The 24,871-nt window shown below is 43.3% G+C and overlaps 1 protein-coding gene across 2 annotated transcripts in view; it reads left to right on the top strand.

Annotated features, from left to right (window-relative positions):
* Positions 1-24,871, top strand: part of cskl (c-src tyrosine kinase-like) — a 72,857-nt gene that overhangs the window by 27,978 nt on the left and 20,008 nt on the right. For both annotated transcript variants that reach the window (XM_079496635.1, XM_079496634.1), the window contains 3 exons: positions 17,107-17,195; positions 20,005-20,121; positions 20,717-20,829. In XM_079496635.1, the coding sequence (XP_079352761.1) occupies positions 17,181-17,195; positions 20,005-20,121; positions 20,717-20,829 (245 nt within the window). In that variant the 5' untranslated portion in view covers positions 17,107-17,180. The remainder of the gene's footprint in view (positions 1-17,106; positions 17,196-20,004; positions 20,122-20,716; positions 20,830-24,871) is intronic.

Raw genomic sequence — 24,871 nt, 5'->3', positions numbered from 1 at the left:
TTTAACCCAGTAAGACCAGAGGCCCATTCTAAAAAAAAAAAAAATGACAGAGGCTTTCCCGGAGGAGTGTACAAGATTAGGGATGGAGCTCGATAACGATACCCGAAAAAATCCGATAACAAGCTTATTGAGTACCCAGTCCCGGTATCAATAAGCCTTGGGCTTATCAAGCCTGTTATGGAGCATAGCAGCCCATGACTTCATGTTTAAACAATCAAGACAAGAGGCGATCAAGAAATAAAGGTAATCATCCATGCTGACACAAACATGTCTGTCTAAAAGTGTATTGATACCTGCCAACCAGTGCTGTCCGGGTAAAGAAAATTACACTTTTAAAGTGACGGTATGCATATTAACCAGTTAATAGTTTCTTTAATATTTTATTGGTAAAAGGTCAATTGCCTTCCGTCTGCTAGTAAAGTACTGTATTTGAAGGCCCTAGTAAAATATACTGGTTCTATACAGAACCAGTATCTTTATAGAATGTCTCCCATCTTTCCACAAAATAATAGAAAATGCTCGATAGTGGGCTCGATAAGAACCCAGCTCGATAAGCCTGATCGATAAGGTGCTCGTTATCAATAAAAATTAACGAGCCTAACGAGAAGTAATTTGGACCCACAAGGGTCCACGTTTTCTTGACAACGATGCTAGCTCGTTGGCCTTAAAGCTTGGTGGTTGAAAGCCTTGGACAGGGATAGATGAGTGACGATCTCTCCTTCACCTTTGAGCAAAGCTTGTGCGGGGTTTTTGCACAGCAGTTATACTGGGCAGCTCCCAGGTGGGAATGTGTGTAACTTGCTGTACTAGGTCAGACTGATGGTTAAATAAAATAGTTCCTAGAACTGGAGGTCTGAAAATAACATTTACATAACAGTAACATTATGAAGTACATCTCAGTGACATCACAAAGATGTACTTCATTTACTGATTTTTTTTTCCAGACCTCCAGTTCTAGGCAACACAGAATGGGGGACTTTTTTATTTATTATTTCCACACGAGGTACAACAAGGTATATTAATGACAGTAAAATGTTGAAAATGAGTGGTATTCCCTTGGACTTCCCTTCTGGGAATGCAATATTTGTAGGCTTAAAGTTTAAACCCTTGTGCAATTTTTTTAGAGAGAGTGTGTGTGCGTGTGCGTGTGCGTGTGTGTGTGTGTGTGTGTGTGTGTGTGTTATGCGTGTGTGACGCGTGTGTGACGCGTAGGCTGAACCATGTGGAGCCGTGTCACAGCAGGGTGTGTGTGACCCCAGGCACAGGGTCACACAGCCACATGAAAAGGACACGGTGGCTTATTAGAGGCTGCTTCTATCTCAGGGCACATCATGTCTCCGCCATATGAGGCACTAATTGGAGCCTACTTCCTGCTTCCTACTGGCAGGATGAAGGTGACAGACACGCAGAGCAGAGGTGGGGGGGGCAAACATTCACAAGTAAATATACTGTTTACACACTAGGGCTGTGGCGACATGACTCCAAAGCAATACTGTGATTATTTAAAACTTCTGCCTCGATTACGATGAATTAACGAGATATTTAAAGATCTAGAAGCTCACAACACGGTGCAAAGCATCACGTTTTTCTTAAACTTTTTGTATTTAGTTTATGACGTACTTTTGTACTGTCTGAAGTGAGTGGTGCAACAGTGCCCCCTGTTGGTACCCTAAACATAGGGACATACAGAAATAGGGATGGTAATGGGGACATTGCTGTTCCTTGGAGTGGTCGCACCACTCAAAAATGTTGTAATTGTTTTATTGATGCCTGGCAAGGGGCTTTTTTTGTTTCAACTTTTTAAAATATTTTCAAATGTATATATTTTTTTAATGTAGGAAAAAATTGACATTTACTCATGACCCATAAAAATGTGTCCGCGACCCACTGTTTGGGAAACTGTGCTGTACTGCCAGTTAACAACACAGCGGCTGTCAGTGAGCTGATCTACATCTCAGCATGTGTGTGTGTGTGTGTGTGTGTGTGTGTGTGTGTGTGTGTACAGTGGAGAGACTTGTTCCTCTTTCTTGGTTGAGAGCAGCATTTACTTTGTGGGCAGTGGAGGGATCTAAATTAGTTGGTCAAAGGGACAGTCCCGTTGGCCAGAAGGCCACAGGTTCAACCCACGCTACAGCCAGAGGCTGGCTAAAGCAAGGAAGGACAAGTCTGCTTCAGCCTTCACATGTACTCTCACTCTCTCACACACACACATGCGCGCACACACATGCGCACACACACGGCTATGTGCAGTCACTCTAGCCATGGATGATAGCGTCGGCTAAATGTCTGAAATGTCAAATGGAAAGTGGCACATCCAAATTGTATTCAACCACTTAAATCCTGACACCACACCACACCAACGCTAGCCTCGGTACCCAGGCTTTTATTTTAGTTTGCATTCGGCTCATAAAGAAAAGCCTGAGGGAACCTATTGGAAAATCTGCACTAAGACCGGTGAACCAATAGGATCCACCGGCTGTTTTCGCCTGCACCCGCCCCTTTAGGGCAGAAATCACACAGTCTACAGTACATCAACGCAAATAGCCGAAGCTTCTAGATCAGCTATTTTTCCTGCACAACACCGTCATATGACGTGGAGAATTAAGCATTTAGGCTTAGAATTAGACATTTTGAGAATTATTATAACAACATGCCCAAAAAAGAGAGGCTAGGGTTAATATGGTTAACCCATTCAACCCAGGAAAGCATCTGAGTCATTAGCTATATATATGGCGGCTGTGGCTCAGGAGGTAGAGCAGGTCGTCCAATGATCCCTAGGTCGGCAGTTCGATTCCCGGCTCCTCCTGTCCACATGTCAAAGTGTCCTTGGGCAAGACACTGAACCCTATACATTGCCTCCAATGAGTCGGTCGGTGTGAGCTTGCCAAAGTTGCCACCATTGGTGTGTGAATGTGGGAAGTGAGGACGCTGGCGTCGACTGTTCGCCGCTTCACCTCCCAATGTATGAATGAATGAACCATTGTAAAGCGATTTGAGCACTTGGAAAAGTGCTATAAAAATGCAATTCATTATATATACCGTATATACAAAGTTTTTCAGAGAACAGTGGTTCTCAAAAATTACAAATCTCGCTCTGATGCGAGCTGTACATCTGCTATTTCTTTTTAGCATTTTTGAAAAATCTTTTAATTTTCTAATCTTCTCTTCTGGGGGTCTCTGACTGGCACAAAACATTTTCAGATGGGGGTCCACACGGGCAAACATTTTGGTGGTCCTTCAAGTTCAATAAAGGATATTTGTAGAATCAACCTCTGGTCTATATGGTTAATGTCACAGCACAGTACAAACACTAACTGGTTACCTCATTTTTGTATGCGGCGCGATGCCTTCTGTCTGTCATTTGCATCCCCCCCTCCTCGCCGCCAGCCAGCCAGGGACATGTTGTTTTGTCAGCCTGTTCACACAGTACTCTCATGATGCTTTTTGCCACACATTCTGGTCCCACTGCTTCAGCTCATTGTCCGTGGTTTGTCATTTAGCCTAATGATGATCACCTGCTGTTTGATTACAGTCACCTGTGTTTGCCACCAAGACGTGTGATGGAACATTACGAGTGCCATCATTGCCGGTAGACACTACATGCCTCATAATGTGAATAGAGAGTACACGGGCGCTGCGCCTACAATTGAGGTTGAGAAAACGGGAGTACTGCAGGCCAACCCATATAGAAGCCACTGAATTCAACTGTAATTTAGTTCCACAAAATTAATGTCTTTGTCAACATAATCGTCTCGTTTTCTCAAAAGATGATGTGTTTTACATGTAATTTTCCACTGGAAGACAGCATACAGACAAATAGACGCATTTCAGTTCCATCACTGTCTTTTTTCGATCGCGACTTTGAGGAGGGGGAATTCTGCGTCTGCATCCCGGCGAATCCCGACTAAGTTTATTCATTCTTTTTTTTTTATATATATATAATAATTTTTATCCCACGATTTTGTAAACCATTTTTCACCCCTGTGTCAATTATCTAATGTGATCCTGGTCTCTACACACCCTCCGCCAACCTGGGGAGAGCAACGGACTTGAACTCATGCTTCCTTCATGCATGAGTGTCCAAGTCACTCCTTTACACCTGACAGGGGGGAGTTTCCCTGGTTGGACGTAGCGCGTGGAAGGAACACATTATTCCAACCAGTTCCTTTCCCCTCCATCAGGCGCCCTGGCTGGCCAGGGGGAGGCGTTTATTTTGATCGCAACAGCCTAAGTAGACAAATAGTGAAATTACGGTATTTTATTAAGCCTCACGTATGGATTGCATTGGCCGCTGCAGTGTGGTACACCATTCTCCCTTACCCCGAGGTGTGGCACTGTCTCAGTTGTGGGTGTAAAATTGTTGGTGGCAGTCTCTCTATGCTCTATGCACAGAAGCCATATTGGATGTAAATTAAGCCTCTTCCTTACTTTCACAGGTCTTACCAATCCCTGTGTTCCATTTAGTGTTGCACAGTGGTTCTCAAAAAATATATATTATCATATATTCAATCCAATCCACTTTATTTATAAAGCACATTTAACACAACAGAGTTGAAACAAAGTGCTGTACACAAGAAAAATACTAAAATACCAAGGGGTGAAAGCAAACAATACACAAACAAGGACGCAATTTTCTCTGAGAGTGTACAAATGGACTCTTACGGGTTGATTTTGTTCCATTTGTACAAAGTTACACACCTGTGAAGGAAGTAAGGAAGAGGCCCACTTTTTTCTTTCCAAATATGGCTGCTGTGCACATAGATATATATAAACACTAGATAGCTCACCCGCGCTGTTGGCCAATGGAGAGCGACGTCGTTACGTGGCGGCCATCTTACCTCGGGACACACAACATTGTGTCTATGGGGCATGTACTCTTAAATGACCATAACCTGCTCAATTTTCAACCGATTTTCAAACGGTTTGGTTTGTTATAAACGTCAGAGACGTCCGCATACTTATATGCTTTTATACGACGTTCATATAAAAAACATAAATTAAGCAGATAAGCGTCCTGAATCATAGCCACGTTGACAACGTTTGTAATAAACCAACCCGTTTGTAAATCCGTCAAGGTTTGAGCGAGTTATGACTGTTTCTGTTTGAGCTGCCATTGAACATACTGTACTGTATCCCCGAACTAAGATGGCTGCCGGGTGAACGACGTCAGAAACTCCGCCTTGAGCCATCTAGTGTTTATATATATCTATGGCTGTGCATAGAGCCTATTCATCAAATACAGCGGTGGATTTTGTACTGCAAGCAGGTCAACTGTCCATAATTTTACATATGGGGAAATGCAATATAACCACCAGTCATCTTGATGTTGACAGTTCCACGTTTGTTGTTCCCATCCATGTGTGTGTGTGTGTGTGTGTGTGTGTCACATATATACTGTGTGTTGTGCACCAATGCTGTTATTTGCATACCCAGTAGGTCACATTTCCATATGTCTCTCCTGCCCGTTTCGTTTACTGCCAGTAAACTTCACAATGCCAACTTTGTACAGCCTGGAGTCTGGGGCTCACCGGCCAAATCCAAACTACTGCACGCCACCGCACCTGTGAAGCCCTCCTCCAAGTCTCCCTTCATGCTCCAGGCAGGCTGCTTGTCCACACACATTCACGTTGCGTCACTCAACCTTTATGTACTGCATGTGTGCACTCAACCAATTTTTGCACCGGGTATAAACTTTTAGGCCTATCAAAAAGCTTTAAAACAGCCTTTCACGCTGTTTCACAAATCAGAGATTGGCATTTGGGCCTGACAAAACCAATCCATGCACACACACACACACACCCCTCTCCAATCTGTCACTCTAGCAGAAAACATAATGTGGGGATGGGTTTGTTTGGCTGTTTCTGGAGGGAGGAGGCGTGACTGAGAGCTAAGCCTGTCATTGTTGGCCTGAGGGAGAGAGTGCTAGTTAGGACTGGGAGGTATATTATGTCATTGTTGTTATGATATATATTTTAGTGAAGGCCTAGAGGCATATGATTATGATATTGACAGTACTTGGTTTTTATGTTATAATATGTTCCTTTACTGGATCATTTATCCAGTAAGACCAGCCTTGCAGGATAAATGCAAGCATTGCATGAGTGCAATTGTACAGTACAAAGGGGGCAGTACGACACACAACACTACATAGTATCTACATGTCATATCGTCTGTCAGGTGGAAACCTCTTATGTCTAAAACTTGTATATCGAATATCGATATTAATCGATTTAATATTAAAAAATCACACCCGTGTGAACTGAGTGGTGCAACTACACATTTTTCTGTTATAGTTACTGTACATTAGAACCAGGAAAGCATCTGTGTCATAAGTACTCTGTCAGTGACGTCACATACTAACCATAGCAACCATGCTCGTTCTTTTGGTTGCTAACCATAGCAACCATGCTCGTTTTTTTGGTACGAACAAACACGGGTACCACCACTCAAAAATATATATATATCATCATACTATAATTCACTTAATGTCTGTCTGTCTGAATTAATGTCTGAAACACTGTCGTTGCTCCTCACTGCCTGAACCAATCTCACTGCCTGTGCAAATCTCACAAAAATCGGTACACATGATCTCTGGACCCATCCGATTAAAACACCACAGGCAGAATTGAATCCAGGACCTTCTAGCTGTGAGGCGACAGCACTACCGACTGTGCCACCGTGCCCCCGGATTGTTTTGTTTGTTAACCCATTTAGACCTGAGGCCGATTTTTAAAATGTCTTCTAAAACCTACCGCAGTTTTATGAAAGACACCCTAAAACCTGAGGTCTTTCTGAGAATTGAATCCGGATGAGATAAAGTAACTTGCCATTTTTGGGGCAAGTTTCTGCACCATACTCCTTGTTGTTTCGCGCATGCACTGCCGTTCATTTCCTTGTTTACGGCTCCAAAAGAATGGCTCGTAACTCCTAATCTAGGGAACTCTCCATGGTTTTGACCAAAAGGACAATGTCCTTCATTTCTGACTTCAGCATGCCTCTCGTTTGGAATATAAACGCTTCTAGAGAGACTTTAGCGTGACCAGCGCAAGGTAAGAATGGAAGATTATGTCTCCCGGTTTTGGGGGTGAACGCAAAGCGGGGCTTTTCAGAGTAAAATCTCCCATATCTGCTGGCACTCTAGCGCTTATATTTTGAAAGATGCTGGCAGCGTCCCAATTGTTAAGAGGAAAGTAACGTGAATGGCCTTGTCAGGCGGTCTAAATGGGTTAAGGAAGGTGTAGATACAATTGCAAAGGCCCACCTTATAGCAGAATAGTTCTGGTTCTTTTGCACCATAATAGAGGGTATGCGCATGACATCATCATCATACCCAGAAGTTATGCGGGAACGCCTACTGAGTGGCAAAAAACGACTTTCTGGCCTTGACAGCCCATACATCCAAACAGAAAAGTCCTGTCTGATTGCATTAAATGTCTTTAGACAACATTAAACTCACTTGGCCTCTCAATTTTGCCATTCGATTTGCCACTCGATCTGCCATTCACTTTATGCATGCGCATACCCTCTATACATGAATTGGGAGAGTGATAAAAACACATATGATGAGAAATAATTCAAAAGACTTGCCTTGGGGCGTGCATAATGAACTGTTCTAATTCTCAATGCTTTCCTCTCCTCTGTTGTTCTTGTTGCCTTCCCTCTCCCCCTCTCCATCCTGTCCCTGTGCAAATGGTATTTGGGATAAACATCTGGAAGTTATTTTACAGTAATACATAGCATCTCCCTCTCTACCTAAAGGTTATTCTACAGTAATACATAGCATCTCCCTCTCTACCTAAAAGTTATTCTACAGTAATACATAGCATCTCCCTCTCTACCTAAAAGTTATTCTACAGTAATACATAGCATCTCCCTCTCTACCTAAAAGTTATTCTACAGTAATACATAGCATCTCCCTCTCTACCTAAAAGTTATTCTACAGTAATACATAGCATCTCCCTCTCTACCTAAAAGTTTTTTGTGATATTTTTGGCTTGATAGATGCAGTAGTCTGACAGGAAATGGGGGGGAGAGAGAGATGGGAATGACACACAGCAATGGTCGTCGGGATGGGGAGTCGAACCCACGACACGCTGTCAGGCGGCATTAGTAGCCTAGGGGCCCAGACGGCTACGCCAGCCGCCCGGGCCCCTCGCTCTATCTTTAAACACAGTAACACCTCGTTACATACATCAGCAGCACCCTTATTTACCCTGACTGCTAATGACTGAATATCCCCCCCGTGGGATCAATAAACTGCAATCTAAAAATAGTCCATGTTTAGGTGAATTACTGTGACCAGCTCAAGCCTGGCGCAGGATCAGAATGTACTGGAGCAGTCTAAAGCGTTATTCATACTTTACACTGCGAGTATAGGGGTGGGAACTGGGAAAACAATCAAATAGATTAACAGAAGTTGTATACGGTTGTTGTCAGGCAGAAACCTCTTGTGTCATATTTTATAAAGAATTGTTTGAAATTCGAAAGGGTACAGGCTTTAGTTCTGACATGCTATTGGTCCGACTGTCATTAGAACGACAACCTACCCCAAACCTAACCATAACCGCAAGCACGGGAGCAGCGCATGTCCGAACGCATGTCCGACCGTTGTTTCCACATAACCTTTGGTGTGTCGGATCTGCGTGTGCATCCCATTCGAAACGTGGTGCGAAGATTTATTATTATATAACACTATATTTGAGTTTTAACAGATACGAATAAACAAATGAACAAAATAAAATTAGAGTAAGAAAATTGACACAAAGAAAAAACACATAACAGCAGAAGATGTATTTCGAGTTTAGCAATTCAACTGGTTTAATGTGAAGATTCAAGCAAGGATGTATGAAAGATACATCCTAAGATGGTTAAACGAAGAGTGCATATAAATCTTTAGTGCTTCAAAGAAACATCAAACCTATAGCAATAACAGGCTTGTCTAATTGACATACTGTACTTATATAACTAGCGTCCATCAAAACAAGCGGTAGGAGCGATGCAAGGAATGAGGAGTGAGTGCTAGGGTTAAGGTACAATCTGAAGAGGTGAGTTTTCAGACTCCATCTGAAAATGGGGAGTGCGTGGGGAATGCGTAGGGGGATGCAAACTTGCAAAGTCCAGAGATCATGTGCCTTGTAGGTCATCACCAGTGTTTTGAAATGGATGTGGGGGAAGCAACGGCAAGCCTGTGGAAGGGAGTGCATTTGGGGGAGACAGAGGTGCAAATTTAGGAAGATTGAAGACCAGGGGTGCTATTTTCCTCAACTGCTTTTTATTTTTTATTTTTTTATTTTTTTACAATTTTGAAAAACATTTTTCAAAATGTTCAAATAGCCGAAAAAAAAGGCAAATAAGTTTAGGGATAAGGGGTATAGGCAGTGACGGAAATAGAGCCACAGATGTGTAATCACGCCATTCTGGATCGGTTGTAGGGGGTTTGAGAGAACATGCAGGGCGACCAGCAAGGTGGCAGTCAAGTCTGTAAATGATGTGGTATGGTAGGATTCCTTGGTGAGGAAAGGGTCTAAATCTGATACACAGATATAACAGTACATGCTACCCAACCCCCTCCCCCCGGACAGGCCGGAAAGAGGACGTATGGTCACCCTACTTTATTGGGTGTTTCCAATGATTCTACTGAAGGCTCTGTTCCATTTAGTGTAGCACAGTGGTTGTCAAACTTTAATCCCCATAACTCAGAGTATACAAATCAAACCATTCCATTTGTGCACACTTGGAACCCCCTTAAAGGAGCCACGAGGGTCCCTGGACCCCAATTTGAGACCCACTGGCGTAGCAGTGTTTCCAGTGAGCCAACATGCACAATATCAGCACCGTGACTCTTTTTCAAACCATTGTTTAGTTGGTGGAAAGCCATCCACTGTGAGACTGAGATGTCAGCCAGGCATGCAGCGATGCGATGCATTCTGTCTTCTGATGTTAACAGTGGAGGAGAGAGGCTGTCATTTGGCAGAGTGGAGGATGGGTACACACTAACATCACTCGCCCAGGTTACCATGGTGGTGCCGTTGCCAAGCACTCCTGTAGCAGAGGGGGAGAGAGAGAGAGAGAGAGGAGCTGGAGGCGATGGGTGTCGCATCCGGTGAAGCAACAGACCACCAAGCGCACTCAGTCAGTAAAGCTGCCGTGATGGTTGTTTTGAACCTTAACGTGTGTGGAACTAAATAGGCTCTGTGCACAGCAGCCATATTGGAAAGAAATTCTATGCTCTTACTTTGTTCACAGGTCTTACTAATGGTGCTAATGAAGGCTATGTTTCATTCTGATCAAATTGGAAACTGCTGTCTGCTACACCAGTGGTTGTCAAAGTGTGTTCCAGCTAGGAAGCTACAGTACCCTCGTGTGTGTGTGTGTGTGTGTGTGTGTGTGTGTGTGTGTGTGTGTGTGTGTGTGTGTGTGTGTGTGTGTGTGTGTGTGTGTGTGTGTGTGTGTGTGTGTGTGTGTGTGTGTGTGTGTGTGTGTGTGTGTGTGTGTGTGTGTGTGTGTGTGTGTGTGTGTGTGTGTGTGTGTGTGTGTGTGTGTGTGTGTGTGTGTGTGTGTGTGTGTGTGTGTGTGTGTGTGTGTGTGTGAGAGAGAGAGAGAGTGTGAGAGTGAGAAAGAGGCCCAATTTATTCTGTGCATCGAGCCTGTTGCTGCTGTGACTGACCTGCAGGCTCCCTTTGGTATTGCTGTCAATATGCTCCTCATCCTTGATTCAAGGAAGGTACTCGGAGAAGGTAAACGGCAAAACTTGAGGAACGTACTCGGAGAAGATGTGCAATATGCTACTTATACAAAATGGTCCTATTATTTTCATGATTACATTATTGAACTTTATTGCAGAAATGTGCTGTAATTTTAAACAAACAAACTAGGACCAGCATGCCTCACAATAACCTTGATTTAGTGAACGTGAAGCATGCAACAGTGTGTGTTCAGCACAGAGCACAGCATGGAGTCGGTGCACAGTTGCACACACGTTTGAAAAGAACATCAAAGCTGGAACAATACAAAAGCAAAGCAAGTAGGCACTAGGCAGGCCTGACATTTGGGCATGTTTCTGAATTGCGACTGACAAAAATGGAAAGGAACCGGAGGAGGAGAAGAATGTAATATTGAAACATTTTAGTATATTAGATGCATCTATTTATTTATTAATCTAACTGACGAAAACTAAGGCCAGACCACTGTGTGTCACTGTCCGTGGTGCTGTAATGGCCATGATCTCTCTCTCGCTTTCTGTTTGTATTTTGGGTCCCAATGAAAACATTGCAGGAGCAGACAGTACTTTAAACGTTCCTGCGGGCGGGATCACTCACACAGTCCAAAATAAACTGCGGCCGGTATGGGATGAAACCGGTGGGGGGGGTGTGGTGGCCCGAATGGTCATAAATCCATTGGAAGCGTGACTAAGAAAACAGTCCGCTAAAACAGGGCTCAAAATCTGCCTCGTTAGTTCTATACCTTAATTTATACTTCTGTAGAAAAACAGCAAATCACCAAAAATAATATATTAATTTGGTCTAAATGTTACTCCTTTTTCTTTAAGTTTGTGTTGCATTGTAGAAGGTGGTTGTACTGTTAAGTAACTTGAAAAATAACCATAAACAATGCATGGAAAAATATCGTGATAATATCGTGTATCGTGATACAGCTTGAAAAAATATCGTATTATTATTATATTTGTCCATACACCTACTTCAGTGCGTCACTCAGCCATTGAGCAACACAAGGAATCCCTAAGAACCCCTAATCCTGACACGATGTAGGAGATGATCATTGCATAAAGAATGACCAGTTTGCTCTAAAATGCTTTAGACTGTGAACTTCTCACTGTGCACACACACACACACACACACACACCAACCACTTGTCTTAAGTTAAGGAGAGAAGTGCAACCATTGTAGTGCAGCCAAAGCTCTCACATGCCTCCAAGGCATTCCTGGGCACTGGAGAGAGTTGATAAGAATAGCGCTCACTTGTCACTCCCTCATTGGCCGGGTTAGCAGTCTGGGCTGTGGGCTTGATGAAGCGGTCTGCTCCAGCTCAACCTAAAGAATGGGCGAGAGTGAGAGAGCTCTGCCTATACCAGAGCAGCCTGGAGCCTGGCCACGGCTATATTTGGCTCTTGTCAGTCTGCATAGTACAAATCTGCTGCAGTCTGCAATTAGGCTGCTTCCTGTTTCAACACAGGATATGAGCAGTGGTGTTGTGAAGGGAAGCCATTGATGGCATGCATGCGTGCGTGGACTGCCACTGCAGCATGCTTTTAGGGTCCAGCCCATTGGAAGCTAGTGGGCCCTTGCTGGAGGCATAATGCATTGTTTATTGCTTCTAATGTTCAGTGGTGGCTTTACTGTCAGAGAAGAAATGACGGCCATAGCCCAAACTAAATACAAGGGTTTTGGAAACATCAGCTCATCCGTGAGGCCAACAGTGTTATTCTAGATGATAGACTCTCTGTCTACAGAATACCGTCCGGCTCTCTCCTCTGAACATGAGGACTTGTGTGGAGACTCCTCTGTGGTCTTTTTTGTGATGGTGACGTGAGCACAAGCTGTCAAAACAGCTTGCCTGTCCAACAAACTGACACATAGGTTGCCACTGAAATAGCATCAACGTGTGACTAAAAATAACGCATTTTCGACGGATCTCTGCGTCGCATGACGCAAGTGTGATGCTGAAAGATGAATCAGGCTTGCCAGGGAGGGAGGTGTTGGTGTGGTGTTTTGTAATCCAGTGACCAAGAGCTAGAGTAGAGATGCAAGCACAGATAATTGTAATGAAATTGGGCCTCTTCCTCATTTCCTTCACATGATCTTACCAATTATAGTAATTAAGGCTCTGTTCTTGGTCAAACACAGTCAGGGTGTTGATATTGTACTCACTGGAAACACTCCTAGAAACACTACTACGCCTGTCTCACACTGTGGTCCAGGTACCCTCATGGTTCTGAAAACACTACTACACTGTTACTACTACGCTGTTATCGGCATCTGGACAGGCGGCCGCTGAACGGACCAACACTGCTGCGGAACGGAGCAGCAGTGGAGTGTCGTAATCCCCCTACCGTCCCCGACAGGTGGCGCCCCTCCCCCCGGCAGTGCCGCGTCTAATTGCCGCTGCCGGAGAATGCACTCGCTCCTTCTGGCCGACTTCCTATTGGTTCACCAACCTATTGGTTCACCAACCAAAGGTATGGCTCCCCCATATCTTGCAAGCATGATTGAACCCTACAAACCCTCCCGCGCACTCAGATCAGCCAACGCAGGAAAGCTGGAAGTACCCTCACTAAAAACGCCGGGACAACGCTCCACACGTCCCAAACTCTTCTCCCTTCTGGCCCCAAAACTGTGGAATGCACTCCCCGTTGCAATCAGAACTGCAGCATCACTCCCAATCTTCCGCCGTAGTCTGAAGACCCACCTTTTCAGACTCCATCATGGCCCATAGCACTTATCCTACCCCCTTAGATAGCACTTTTTAGACTTAGATAGCATTTGAAACAGACTTATAGCATGTCATGTAGACAGCACAATAATTGCATTGTATGTAGTCATAGCACATCATAGTACATATGTATAGCATAGTATAGTATATATGTATATTTAATATGTATAGTGTCATTATATAGATATGTTCTAGTTACGTTCTTAGGTTACGCATGTTTCTTGATAAATGCATTTTATATATGTGATGTATTCCCATACTTTTGTTCTTGCCTAATGTAAATCGCTCTGGATTAAGAGCGTCTGCTAAATGCCTAAATTGTAAATTGTATGAGTCCGCCTCCCCTCCCCCACTCCCTTCCTCCTCCCCTCTCCAGTGGAACGCAGCGGAGAACAATGATGTCACCAAATTTGCCCCTCTGCACTGTTATTGGTTTAGCGAAATACAGGGTTCACTCCCACTCCTAGTCCTATGCCACTTTTCCTGCTGGGCTCGCCCAGGCTTCCGAGGCTACGCTGAATGTAACCATTTGGTTCCATTTGTTCCATTTCAGTTATGGGGGAGTTATGGGGGTCTTTGAGATTTAAAAGTTTGAGAACTACTGTGCTACACTAACATTTAACTGAGCCTTAATTAGTGTAATTGTAAGAGCTGATATGGAAGTAAGGAAAAGGCCTTCTTTCCGATATGGCTGCTGTGCATATAGTCTATTGTCCACTAAAGCGATACTGCTCTTTAATTGCCCGGGGTTATTTAATCCATTAAATTATAGCGCCCAGTCGATTTATAAACACGGAGCACTTTGACTGACAGACCGGATGTTGTTCCGGATGTGGCTGTAGCAGCTAGATGTAGCCACGCCACTCTAGAGGCGATCGACAACAACGGGAGGTAAGAATAAATCTATCGCGACTAGCGACTGTGTTAGACTAGGGCCGTCTAACACAGGATCTTTTTTCATAATTAGACGGGATGATTTAGATTGCAAGTTATTAACGTTTTAAGATTTTCGTTGTCTGCTAAACAGGGGCGGGGAACATTTTCGATGACGTCTCACTGTTGCGCAACATCGAGGATTGCACAGGCGCGTCCAGGCCGTGGAGCGATGCGATCCGTTTTCATATCAATAAACTTCGTCTTTTGGATCAAACACACACACACACACACACACACACACACACACACACACACACACAATTGTATTACTGTACTTGTGAAAACATAAAACATTAAGATCATTTATACATTTTTAACATTCATTTGGCATTTTTAACTAACACTAAAGCCTGGGTTATACTTCATTGCTGTGCTGGACTGAAAACAGCCAATCTTCAAGCTCACAATTTTCAGTGCATGTCATGACAGACACGGACGGACGCACCACTAAACTATAAATCAGGCATTAACCGTAACCCCAACTCCACAACCTAACCTCTAAAGCTGACCAGAATCTCTTCCTAATTGTAAGCATATCTCTTAAAAAAATTGTTTTTACCATAAAACAACCATTTCTCTTGTCTAATTTGTCTATTTCTGAAATTCTAGAAGTATAACAACACCCGGCGCACGCACACGCGTGTACAGTTACTCTAACCTCCACCGCTGGCTAGCTCAGATCATGTTATTTCCCTGTGACATCATCCGGAATGAGTTGAAATGGGCCTGACCGTCTGTCTGTCTGTCTGTCCGGTCCTGTCTGTGTTTAAGCCAGTGTTTCTGGACAGAAATCAGTCGGTAGCGAGCTGTCCCTTCCTCGTATCTCTCTCTCTCTCTCTCTCCCCCCTGGCAAACAGTGGATGGCACATTGTTCCTTTGTGCCGGCGTGTGTCTGTCTGTCTCTGTGCCTGTCCCAGTGTGATGCCGGCTGAGCCGGGCAGCCATGCTGTTGGCCGCCGGCCTTTTTGGACTCTGCTGTCTGTCTTCAGTGGGGCGAGAGCACTGCACACCACACACACACACACACACACACACACACACACACACACACACACACACACACACACACTATCTGAGCACACACACACACACGCTATCTGAGCATTCTCATGCAAAAAACATCAACACATGGACACACACAAGCTTTTAGGGCACGTGCACATTCATTCGAAGGCTCTCGTGTATATACACACACACACACACACACACACACACACACGGTCTCTGAGGTAAACATTGAAACGCATGCGCTGTCTCAGACACACACACACACACACACACACTCTCTCTCACTCTCACTCTCACTCTCACACACACACACACACACACACACACACACAACATGCTCAAGTTCCACATGACAACGCCTGAGGACTCACACACCTCTTCCAGCATAGTGCCTGCGTGTCTAGTCAGCCCTGTAGCTCTGTCTTACCCAGAGTGCAATGCAGGAGACTGGAGCCATTTGCTCCAACCACAGAAACACTTGACTGTATGCATGGAGCTCGCTCTCTCTCTCTCTCTCTCTCTCTCTCTCACTTTTCTCTCGCTGTCTGACTGTCTTCTATTTCGCTCTTTTCTGTACCCCCCCCCCCCCCCCCCCACACACACACACACTCTCTCTCTCCCCCTCCTCCTGTTCTTCTGTCTTTCTCCTCACCAGGGAAGGATTAACTCCCCTGCCTGTAATTCTATATACCAAGGTCACCCTGAGCCCACCGACCAACCAGTATCAGCAGTCATGCAGTGTCGGATGATCAGACATAGTCAAATATCTGTTTGATTTTAGCGTTGGTTTTAGCAGTGAGTGAGGGCCACCGGTTGTCGGGTTCGTGAGATAATCGGAGAGATGTGAGGTTTACGGGTCCGATATGCTAATATAGTAACGCTTAACCACTTAAACCCTGTATCATCTGTCGGGTGGAAACATCATAATGTCCAAAACTGTACATTTTCAGGATTCATATTTAGAAATGACTGGTGTTCCTCAAGTGTCTATATTTTGGTAACGACTGATCGGGCCGATCCGCCGATGGATCGGAGCATCACTACTTCGTCGTGGGTCACAATTAGGAGCTCCTTTGTTTTACTGTTGTTCTTTCAACAGTGTTGGTGTTGGTAAATCAATTCCGCAATTCAAGCTTTATTCAACACCAACACACCCCACAACACACCCCACAACACGGCTGTTCTTTTCTGCAAGCAACGTGATTGTGTGATGAGGAATATCAATGGCTTAATTGGCTTAACCACAAAAAAAATAGTTATGAGAAATGGCATATCTAGAAGCTCACAAAGCGTGTCATGTTTGCCAGATTTTTGCTATTTGTCAAAGTAGTGGTACCGTTAAACCCATACAGTTCAAACAATCAGACTGATTCATTTGTCTTACTTTGTTGCTCACTGTGGCCCACAGGATGTGGTTGGGTCAGTTTTGTTTTGACCTGTGCTGTGTGACTGTATCCAGTCCCAATTTTGTTTTCGTTAAATGCCCAAACATGTTAGCAGTAGTGGCTCAGAACCTCTGCCTGATGACCAAAACCCTAATATCTCCCTCGGCCAAGGTGGAATTCCCCTTTAGGCTGATGATTAAGATGTTTCGTGTTTTACGGACCTGGATTCGAATCCCCGGGCGTTACAAACACACCGAAGATTTAGGTGAAATAAATCTATGGTAAATTGTATCTTGAATATGTCTGTCTTCTCTTCATATTGTTGCAGCTCTGATGTTAGCTGCTGAACAGTGAGGAGCGTTGCCCTGCCCTGAGGACGCCTGCTGCCCCACTCCCATCATCATGTCTGGGGTCCAGGTGAGAGGAACATGCATTCTTCTTTTTTTTTGTATAATTTTTATCCCACGATTTTGTAACCCATTTTTTCACCCAGTGTCAATTGTCCATGTAATCCTGGGCTCTACACTCCTTTCTGCCAACCTTTATGGGGAGAGCAACAGACTGACGTCATGCTTCCTTCCGTGCATGAGGACTCCTCCAAGCCGCTTCTTTTCACCTGACGTGTTTGGTGGCGTTTTTAATGAACAATTGAACAGATTCTTGGCTCACCCACCCAGGGGCTCCCCTGGTGCTAATGCATATAGCTGGTGAACACACACATTCATCAAAATGCTCTGCCTTGTTTTTAGCTCATATTTCCTGAGCTGTCTTCGGTGGCCGACCGGATGACTCATGTACAGTACCAGTTTCAGCATAGGGTTACCATCTTACCATCTCCCCTCCACATTCCCCTATTGATCTGATCTGTGTTGTTATTTCCCTCTCTGTCAGCGCAGTAACCACAGCCGTTTGGTGAGAACCATGTATCTAGAGAAAGTCTAATTTTTGTTAAAGAAAAGTAAAAGACCTGTTTTCAAACAGATGAGGGTTTTGTTGTTGTTGTGTTTCTTTTGTGTATTCCACAGACACACTAGAGAGTCATGAAAACTACTCTGCTGATTAGGAACTCGAGTTGTTTCCATCTCCCCTTCAAACTCGCTGTCTCCCTACTGCCTTGTTAAAAACGTAATAATAATGTGTTCCTTTCAGAAAACAAAAAAAACTGCCTTGTCTGCAAATTGATGATGTACTTTTTTTTCTCCTTTTGGGAGGTGTCTGGGTTATAAATGAGGTTTCATAAGCCCAGTCGACAAAGATTAGTTTGTTTTGAGTCTCTCGCTCTGCATGCTGTTGATTGCTTGTCATATGGGTGTTGTAGTCATTTAAGCATCATCTTGTACTGCTGCACACACTGACAAGTCGCCCAATGCCACAAACTGGTCCGTCCTCAAAGTTGGGTTCCTAGTGGGGGTTCCAAATGGACCATTATACTGTGGGTCTGTAACTCTTAGGGACGATTCATAGTCATACTCCTATATTTAGTGACGAAAGAAAAGCCGGCTTGTGACTGCAGTCCCCACCCGACTTTAGTTAGGCTCTATGAAAGTTAATTCATACTCCCTCACGGCTAGTGCCGAAGTCGCTTGTAAATATGTTTGTGGCTGGGAAATGAGCCAAGCACAGCGGGTACATATCTGACTGGCCCTCGCTTCTTCAACTGGTTGACTGTATGTAGAACAGCAGCAACTTCGGTTTAGAATGATAATAGCTGAACATCATTACATTTCATCATTACATTTCCATTCATGAGATTGTATTTGGATTTATTCCAAGAGCCTTGTCGACTCACGGCCATGTGAACTGTGTGTCCCCGGTGTGGTCATCCTGTCATGAAGTAATGCCTCGGGCATGTGCTCTCAGCTCCGGCTGCAGCATCTATCTACAGTTCTACACCCATTCAGCTGTGCAACACAGGACGGGTTAAACAAGGACAAGCCTCTTCACTCACAAGAAGAGAAGAAAAAAAGCTGTTGCCACTTTTTATTCCCTTTGATCTCATCCGACTAAAGCAGCAACCCCTCTTTTTAAAAGGCTCTAGTACAGCTGGATACACAGTTATTAACATGGAACAGTTTGGAATATTTAGATGGTGCTGCTGCTGCGCTTAGCCACCATAGGCAACTTCATAGCGCTCCATTACATTTGAATTCCTTGATCAAGGGCTCCAAAACGTTTAAGGCCACGACCCCTCAAAATAATCATATTTGAACTGGGGACCCCTCAAAATAATCATATTTGAACAGGGGACCCCTCAAAATAGTCATATTTGAACTGGGGACCCCTCAAAATAATAATTTTAACAGGGGACCCCTCAAAATCATATTTGAACAGGGGACCCTCCCACCCTGACAAGCACATGGAATTGCCTAATTTATACTGAGATTAAAGGTAGTTAGGGTTAGATAAGGGACAACATTTGATATTTACATTCTAGTTCATATCTAAACAACAATTCTGTTTATTTGTATTGTTCGCGAGTGAGGGGAGGAAGGAGAGGGAGATCAGCCTGGGAATCGGCGCAGCAGGGGCGGTGTTGCAGTCGCTGTACCGACCGCACTGTTGTGACGAAAAGAGAGTTGAGCCAGAAGGCAAAGCTCTCTGTCTTCCGAGCAATCTTCGTTCCTACTCTGATATAATTGTATGGAAATTACATAAAATGTAGAGGTTTTCTTTTGGAAAGGTGACGCTACTGCTAGCAGAAAGACAGTGATGAATGACTGTTTAGAACCACTGTCCTAGATGCCAGTACTTTGATTATAACATAACATTGGCCTATAAATGAACATAGTTGTGATGTTCTGGCAGCCTCTATACTGTAAAAGGTTCAATTAAATGTATGTTAAGTATCCTTCCTTGTATTTGTTTATAGGGACTTTACAAGGTTGGACCTCCTGACATCACAAATGCGTTCTAAATCAGTGGTTCTCAAGCGTTTTCGTGTCACTGCTATTTTTGAGAACCACTGTTCTAAATCCTATTTTTAAAAAAAACGAAATAACTTGTTGCCATTTATATATAGCTAAAATCTAAAATGACACCGATGCTTTCCCGGTTTTAGTGGGTTAATAATGTTTGGGGCTGAGCATATTTAGCTGTTCAAAGTAAACACCTTGTACAGTTTTTTTTCCCCTTCTTCACATTATTGGAATTATTTCAAATCTGTTGCCCTGCCTTTAACAAGTTTCTATAAGAGGTTCCTCACTTTGGATGTGTATGTGTGTTGCAGCCGGCACCCTGGGCGACTAACACAGAGTGTGTGGCCAAATACAACTTTCAGACCAAAAACGAACAGGACCTTCCCTTCTGTAAAGGAGATGTCTTGACCATCATCGGAGTCACCCGAGTAAGAAAGACTTAATCCATGCCTTACCTGGCTTTAGCATGATTTTATTTTTTATAAATGTATCTTATTATTTACTACACTACCAAATTCTGAGTGTTCATTTAAAGAGTTTAAAAAGTCAGGATCTTGCTGTGTAGGCCAGGCTTGTAACAATAGCAAGGTGTGCACCAATGTGGCAAAATACCCATTTCAGTGGCACATACTGAATCGTGGTCATTGAGTATTGTTATTAGTTAGTAATTCATGATTATGAGTGTCAGTGATTTATGAAATTACACATTGCATTTGAACATATCACTTTACATTTAAAAAAAAAAATATATATATATATATATATATATATTTAGATAATTTTTGCTTCTATCAAATGCTATTTTGCTAATGGACAAAGGTGTTATTATATAATTTTCACTATATTTCTCAATATTAACTGCCTGAGTTAAGTGCAAAGCACACTGCCAGGCTTGTGAAGGAAGTAAGGAAGAGGCACAATTTATTTTCCAAGGTAGCTGCTATGTGCATAGAGCCTATTGCTAGGCAAGTATAAATAAGAAAATAAGTAAAATAAGCGTAATGGCTGTCCATGTGTCTTCAGGATCCTAACTGGTACAGAGCGAAGAACACGGGGGGCAGAGAAGGAACCATCCCTGCCAACTACGTCCAGAAAAGAGAAGGCGTCAAATCAGGAGGGAAACTCAGTCTTATGCCGTAAGTGACGAGGCCATTGTCTGTGTCTGATGTATAACGTTAGAACTTCAGGTTGCATTCTACTGCTGAGGTAATCGCTGTCAATTTTGGTATAGTTTTAGTCATAATCTTTTGAATAAAATTGAATTTAGTTTTAGTCATATTTTAGTCATCTGAAATGTTTTGGTTTTAGTCTAGTTTTAGTTGACTAAATATTATATGATTTTAGTCAACTAAATCTACAGTTGATTTATATCTGATCTACAAGTCACAACACATCTTGTAGATCGGCTATTTTCTGAGTGTGACACCTACACATAGTCAAGCAGAAAATGACACTGGATCTCTCTTGTCCACTAGTCCTCCCTAATGTTTTCATATGTAGTATTTGTTTTCGGAAGTTGTCTGTATATTTTTGTCAATATATTCATGTTGCAGAGTAGCCCTGCCTGTTGCTCAGAAGCCTAATATCTTCCTTGGGTGAGGGAAGAGGGCCTCCTTTGGATGAATGAGTGTTAGATGTTGGGTTGGACTATAGGAGACCCAGGTTCAAATCCAGGTGCTTACTTTAATTAATTTGCCCAACATAACCAGTCCTCTAATGCTGGCCATTGGACCAATGACCAACATCCCACAACAAGCCATAGGTTAGCATCCTCTGAGCTTATAGCTTCCAGCTATAATAAGTCTTGGTCACGTGGGGTGGCTGCCGTGTTGTGTCATTAACCACTAACAAACTGGCATACAGCATTTGTTGACTGGTGTCGCCTCCTTTTTCCCTTTAGTCTACACCAAATCTCTGAGCAAATACCAGCTCTACAAGCTCACAATGCATTGCGATATGTTATGTTGTAGATCTGCTATTTTTTATTTTTTTTAAATTTCTGCCCAATATTCGCCTGTCACACATGCATGATCAAATTCGTCTCGCGACCAGTGTTGACTCTGTATTCAACTTCAACACTGTATTGAGAAATTATTTACGGAAGCTTATTTCAGTCCTTTGTACATTCATATCGCTTAAGTACACTCTCAAGTGTGTTTATTCAGTGGTTGTACAGTGTACTGTGTACCTACCTTACCTTCTGTTACCTGTCGCAAGAGAAAAGGGAGCAATGCATTTAAAATGTCATCCAAGGCTTCAAAGCCTAACCTCCACCACCTAACAGTCACTTGGCTTGTTTGATGTTGCCTATTTCTCCCCCCCACTGCGTGTCACGTCTCTTCTCTCTGGGTGGCTGCCGCTGGGGGCAGGACCCGTCTGCCGCGGAGCCAGATTTGAATCGGTGCTCTCGTTTGAAACGACAGCTATTTCAGAAGAGGAAAATATAATGAGAGACTTATGCAAATAATAAAGTCAGAGGGGAGAGAGAGGACACATGGAGGCGCTACGGTGTCATCACTCGCTCACAGTAGCTGGGAGAGGGTTGTTGGAGCGCGGAGACCTGGGAGAGCGCTGGGAGAGGGTTGTTGGAGCGCGGAGACCCGGACAATCCAGAGAAAACAAGTATTTGAACTAGTGTTTATCCTGTCATGTGGACTGTTGATCCGAAGGGCCTAGGCCCTAGGGAGTCATGTCTGGTACTTGTGTGACTTTTCCACTGTAGATTTTATACTGGGCTGTCTACACATTCAAATGTTGGCCTACTACTACGGGCTTACAACTTGCAAATACATGTTGCACTTTGCTTTTCTATCATTTGCTTTGTTAGAGTACGACGGATAAAAAGAGGCAGAGAATCCAGACAATATTCAGCCCCGACGATGACAGCATTATTTCTTTACCCGAGTTGTACATATACAGTAACTAACGTGAGAGTACCTTCTCAACCCATTAAAACTGGGAAAGAATCTTTGTCATTTTATATTTCAGCTATATTTTAACCACTTTAACCATTATTTTATAATTTGGCTATTCAAAAATATCAGATATACAAGCTCATAGCGCGTCACTTTGTGTCGCATTATATGTGTAGATCTGCAATTTCTTTTTAACATCCTGAACATTTCTGCAAATCTTGGAATATATACATTTTTAAAGCAAACATTTTTAACTCAAATCTTTGCTTCTGGGGGTCCCTAGAACAAAATGTTTTGAGATCGGGGTCGGCGGCCAATTACATTTTTGGGGGTCCTTGACATGAAAAAGTTTGAAAACCACTGATATGGTTGGATGGATTTTCAGAAAGCTGTTTTGGAAGAAATTAGGTCTTAATGGGTCAACATATCCCTACTGATGCAGATTTTGGTACGGTTCACAATTTCTGCTTTAATCACATCATACAGTATACAAACATGGTGGTTACAATTTGAGTAGGTTTTGCCTACACACACAAACAGTGTTTGTGTGCAAAGAAGGTAAACAAATGAAGGATTACAGGGATTAGCATGGCATGCATGCTTAGAGCGGCTGCCCCGTGAGAGAGAGCGGTGTATGAGGCCAGGTTCCTGATGCCATGGTATTAGGATGATTACAGTAGGGCTGTCATCACCATCATGACATTTTACTTAACAGTTTATTGTCATACAAATAATTACGATTGACGATTTAATTGTATTTCTTCCTTTGAACATTGGAACATACAAAAATAATAAATATATATTTTTGTTTGTCTTTTTTAGGTTTTGTAAACTTGATTATACACATACAGTATATTACCAGTAAGACCCCCTAAAGGGCGAGGTCGCGTGCACGCATCCACCTGGGTGACAGGCAGCAGACAGCTGGGTGAGCACTGGCGCTTTGGCATGGGGGTTCAGATCAACATGGAATGAATTCTATACTGGCCATATATGGAGTGTGTCTTGAGTGTACAGGGTTTGATGAGGTCAGGTCAACATATGGAATGTCAGAATACGTCAGCTCCATATATGGAGATCTAAGGGTTTGAGGTTAGATGTAGAGTTGCTGTCCGGCTCCATATATGCAGATCCAGTATTCTCCATGTATGGCTATCCAGGGTTTGATGAGGTCAGTGTGATCTTCATATATGAAGACGTGGAGCGTTGTCACGAGGCGTAATGGACTGACAAACATAATTATATGGAGGCGTGTCCTGACTGACGGACGGACGGACGGACAGACAGGTTTTGCAGGTTTTCATAGTAATCTGCGACCTACTGTCGCCATTATACACATAATATATAAAGAAATTACTAACATTGACTGATTGCCAATAATCAAAAATGTAGGCTACTATGGCCACAATGGACTGTATTTATTAAAATGTGTTTATAAATCACACTTGAGGTGAAGTGAGGGGTGCCCACTGTGGCTGCCACATGACGTCACTGCTTAAACAAACATTAAAAGTCATAGACTTGGCTTCCACTTGAACATGTCTGAAAGCCAGATGTTGGAAATAGCCGATCTACAAGCTCACAACGTGTCGCATTGTGACGCGTTGTTGGCTTGTAGATCTGGTATTTACATATTTTTAAAAAAAATGTATGAATATCTTTTGATATTTTTACATAACCGATTGACGTTGATTATGCAAAAATGATCACAATGATCTAAAATAATTGCAATTAGGCGATTCTGTAATAACTGAGACTAGCCTGGTGGTTTGAGGTTCTGAGGTTTCACACGTGGTTACAGTGTGATCTCCCCTTTTCATTTGCATTGTGAACATGTTTATGTGAACTTGTGTATTCCGGTATTTGGTGCGTTACTTTGTTCGCTTTCTTCCAGCACCACTCCCCCTCTGTTGAGATCACTGGATGTTTGGCTGATTATTTCATATTAGGTCAGAGCACTAAGTAGTTTTTTTGTCCATACTGTAGACTTGGGTGGTTTATTAATAAAGTTATTTGCCATATCTGCACTGTGCAGATTGAACTGTCCTCAACTTAAATGTGTAATGGTGACAGCCCTACCGGGTCATTGCAGAGGGGTCCTGAGGGTCCTGTTGGTGTGCTTGCTGCTCGTTGTTGTGAATGTCTAACAGCTGTGTTTATGGGAGCTCTCACTCTGCACTAGCTGACAGAATACCTCAGCTGTGTCTCCTACTGTCTCCTGGGCCTCCTCTCTCTCAGGCCCAACACTGTTCACTGTGCTCTA

This window comes from Electrona antarctica (genome assembly GCF_951216825.1).
Source record: "Electrona antarctica genome assembly, chromosome: 3".
Taxonomy (NCBI): domain Eukaryota; kingdom Metazoa; phylum Chordata; class Actinopteri; order Myctophiformes; family Myctophidae; genus Electrona; species Electrona antarctica.
This window is presented reverse-complemented; position numbering and strand designations above follow the sequence as displayed.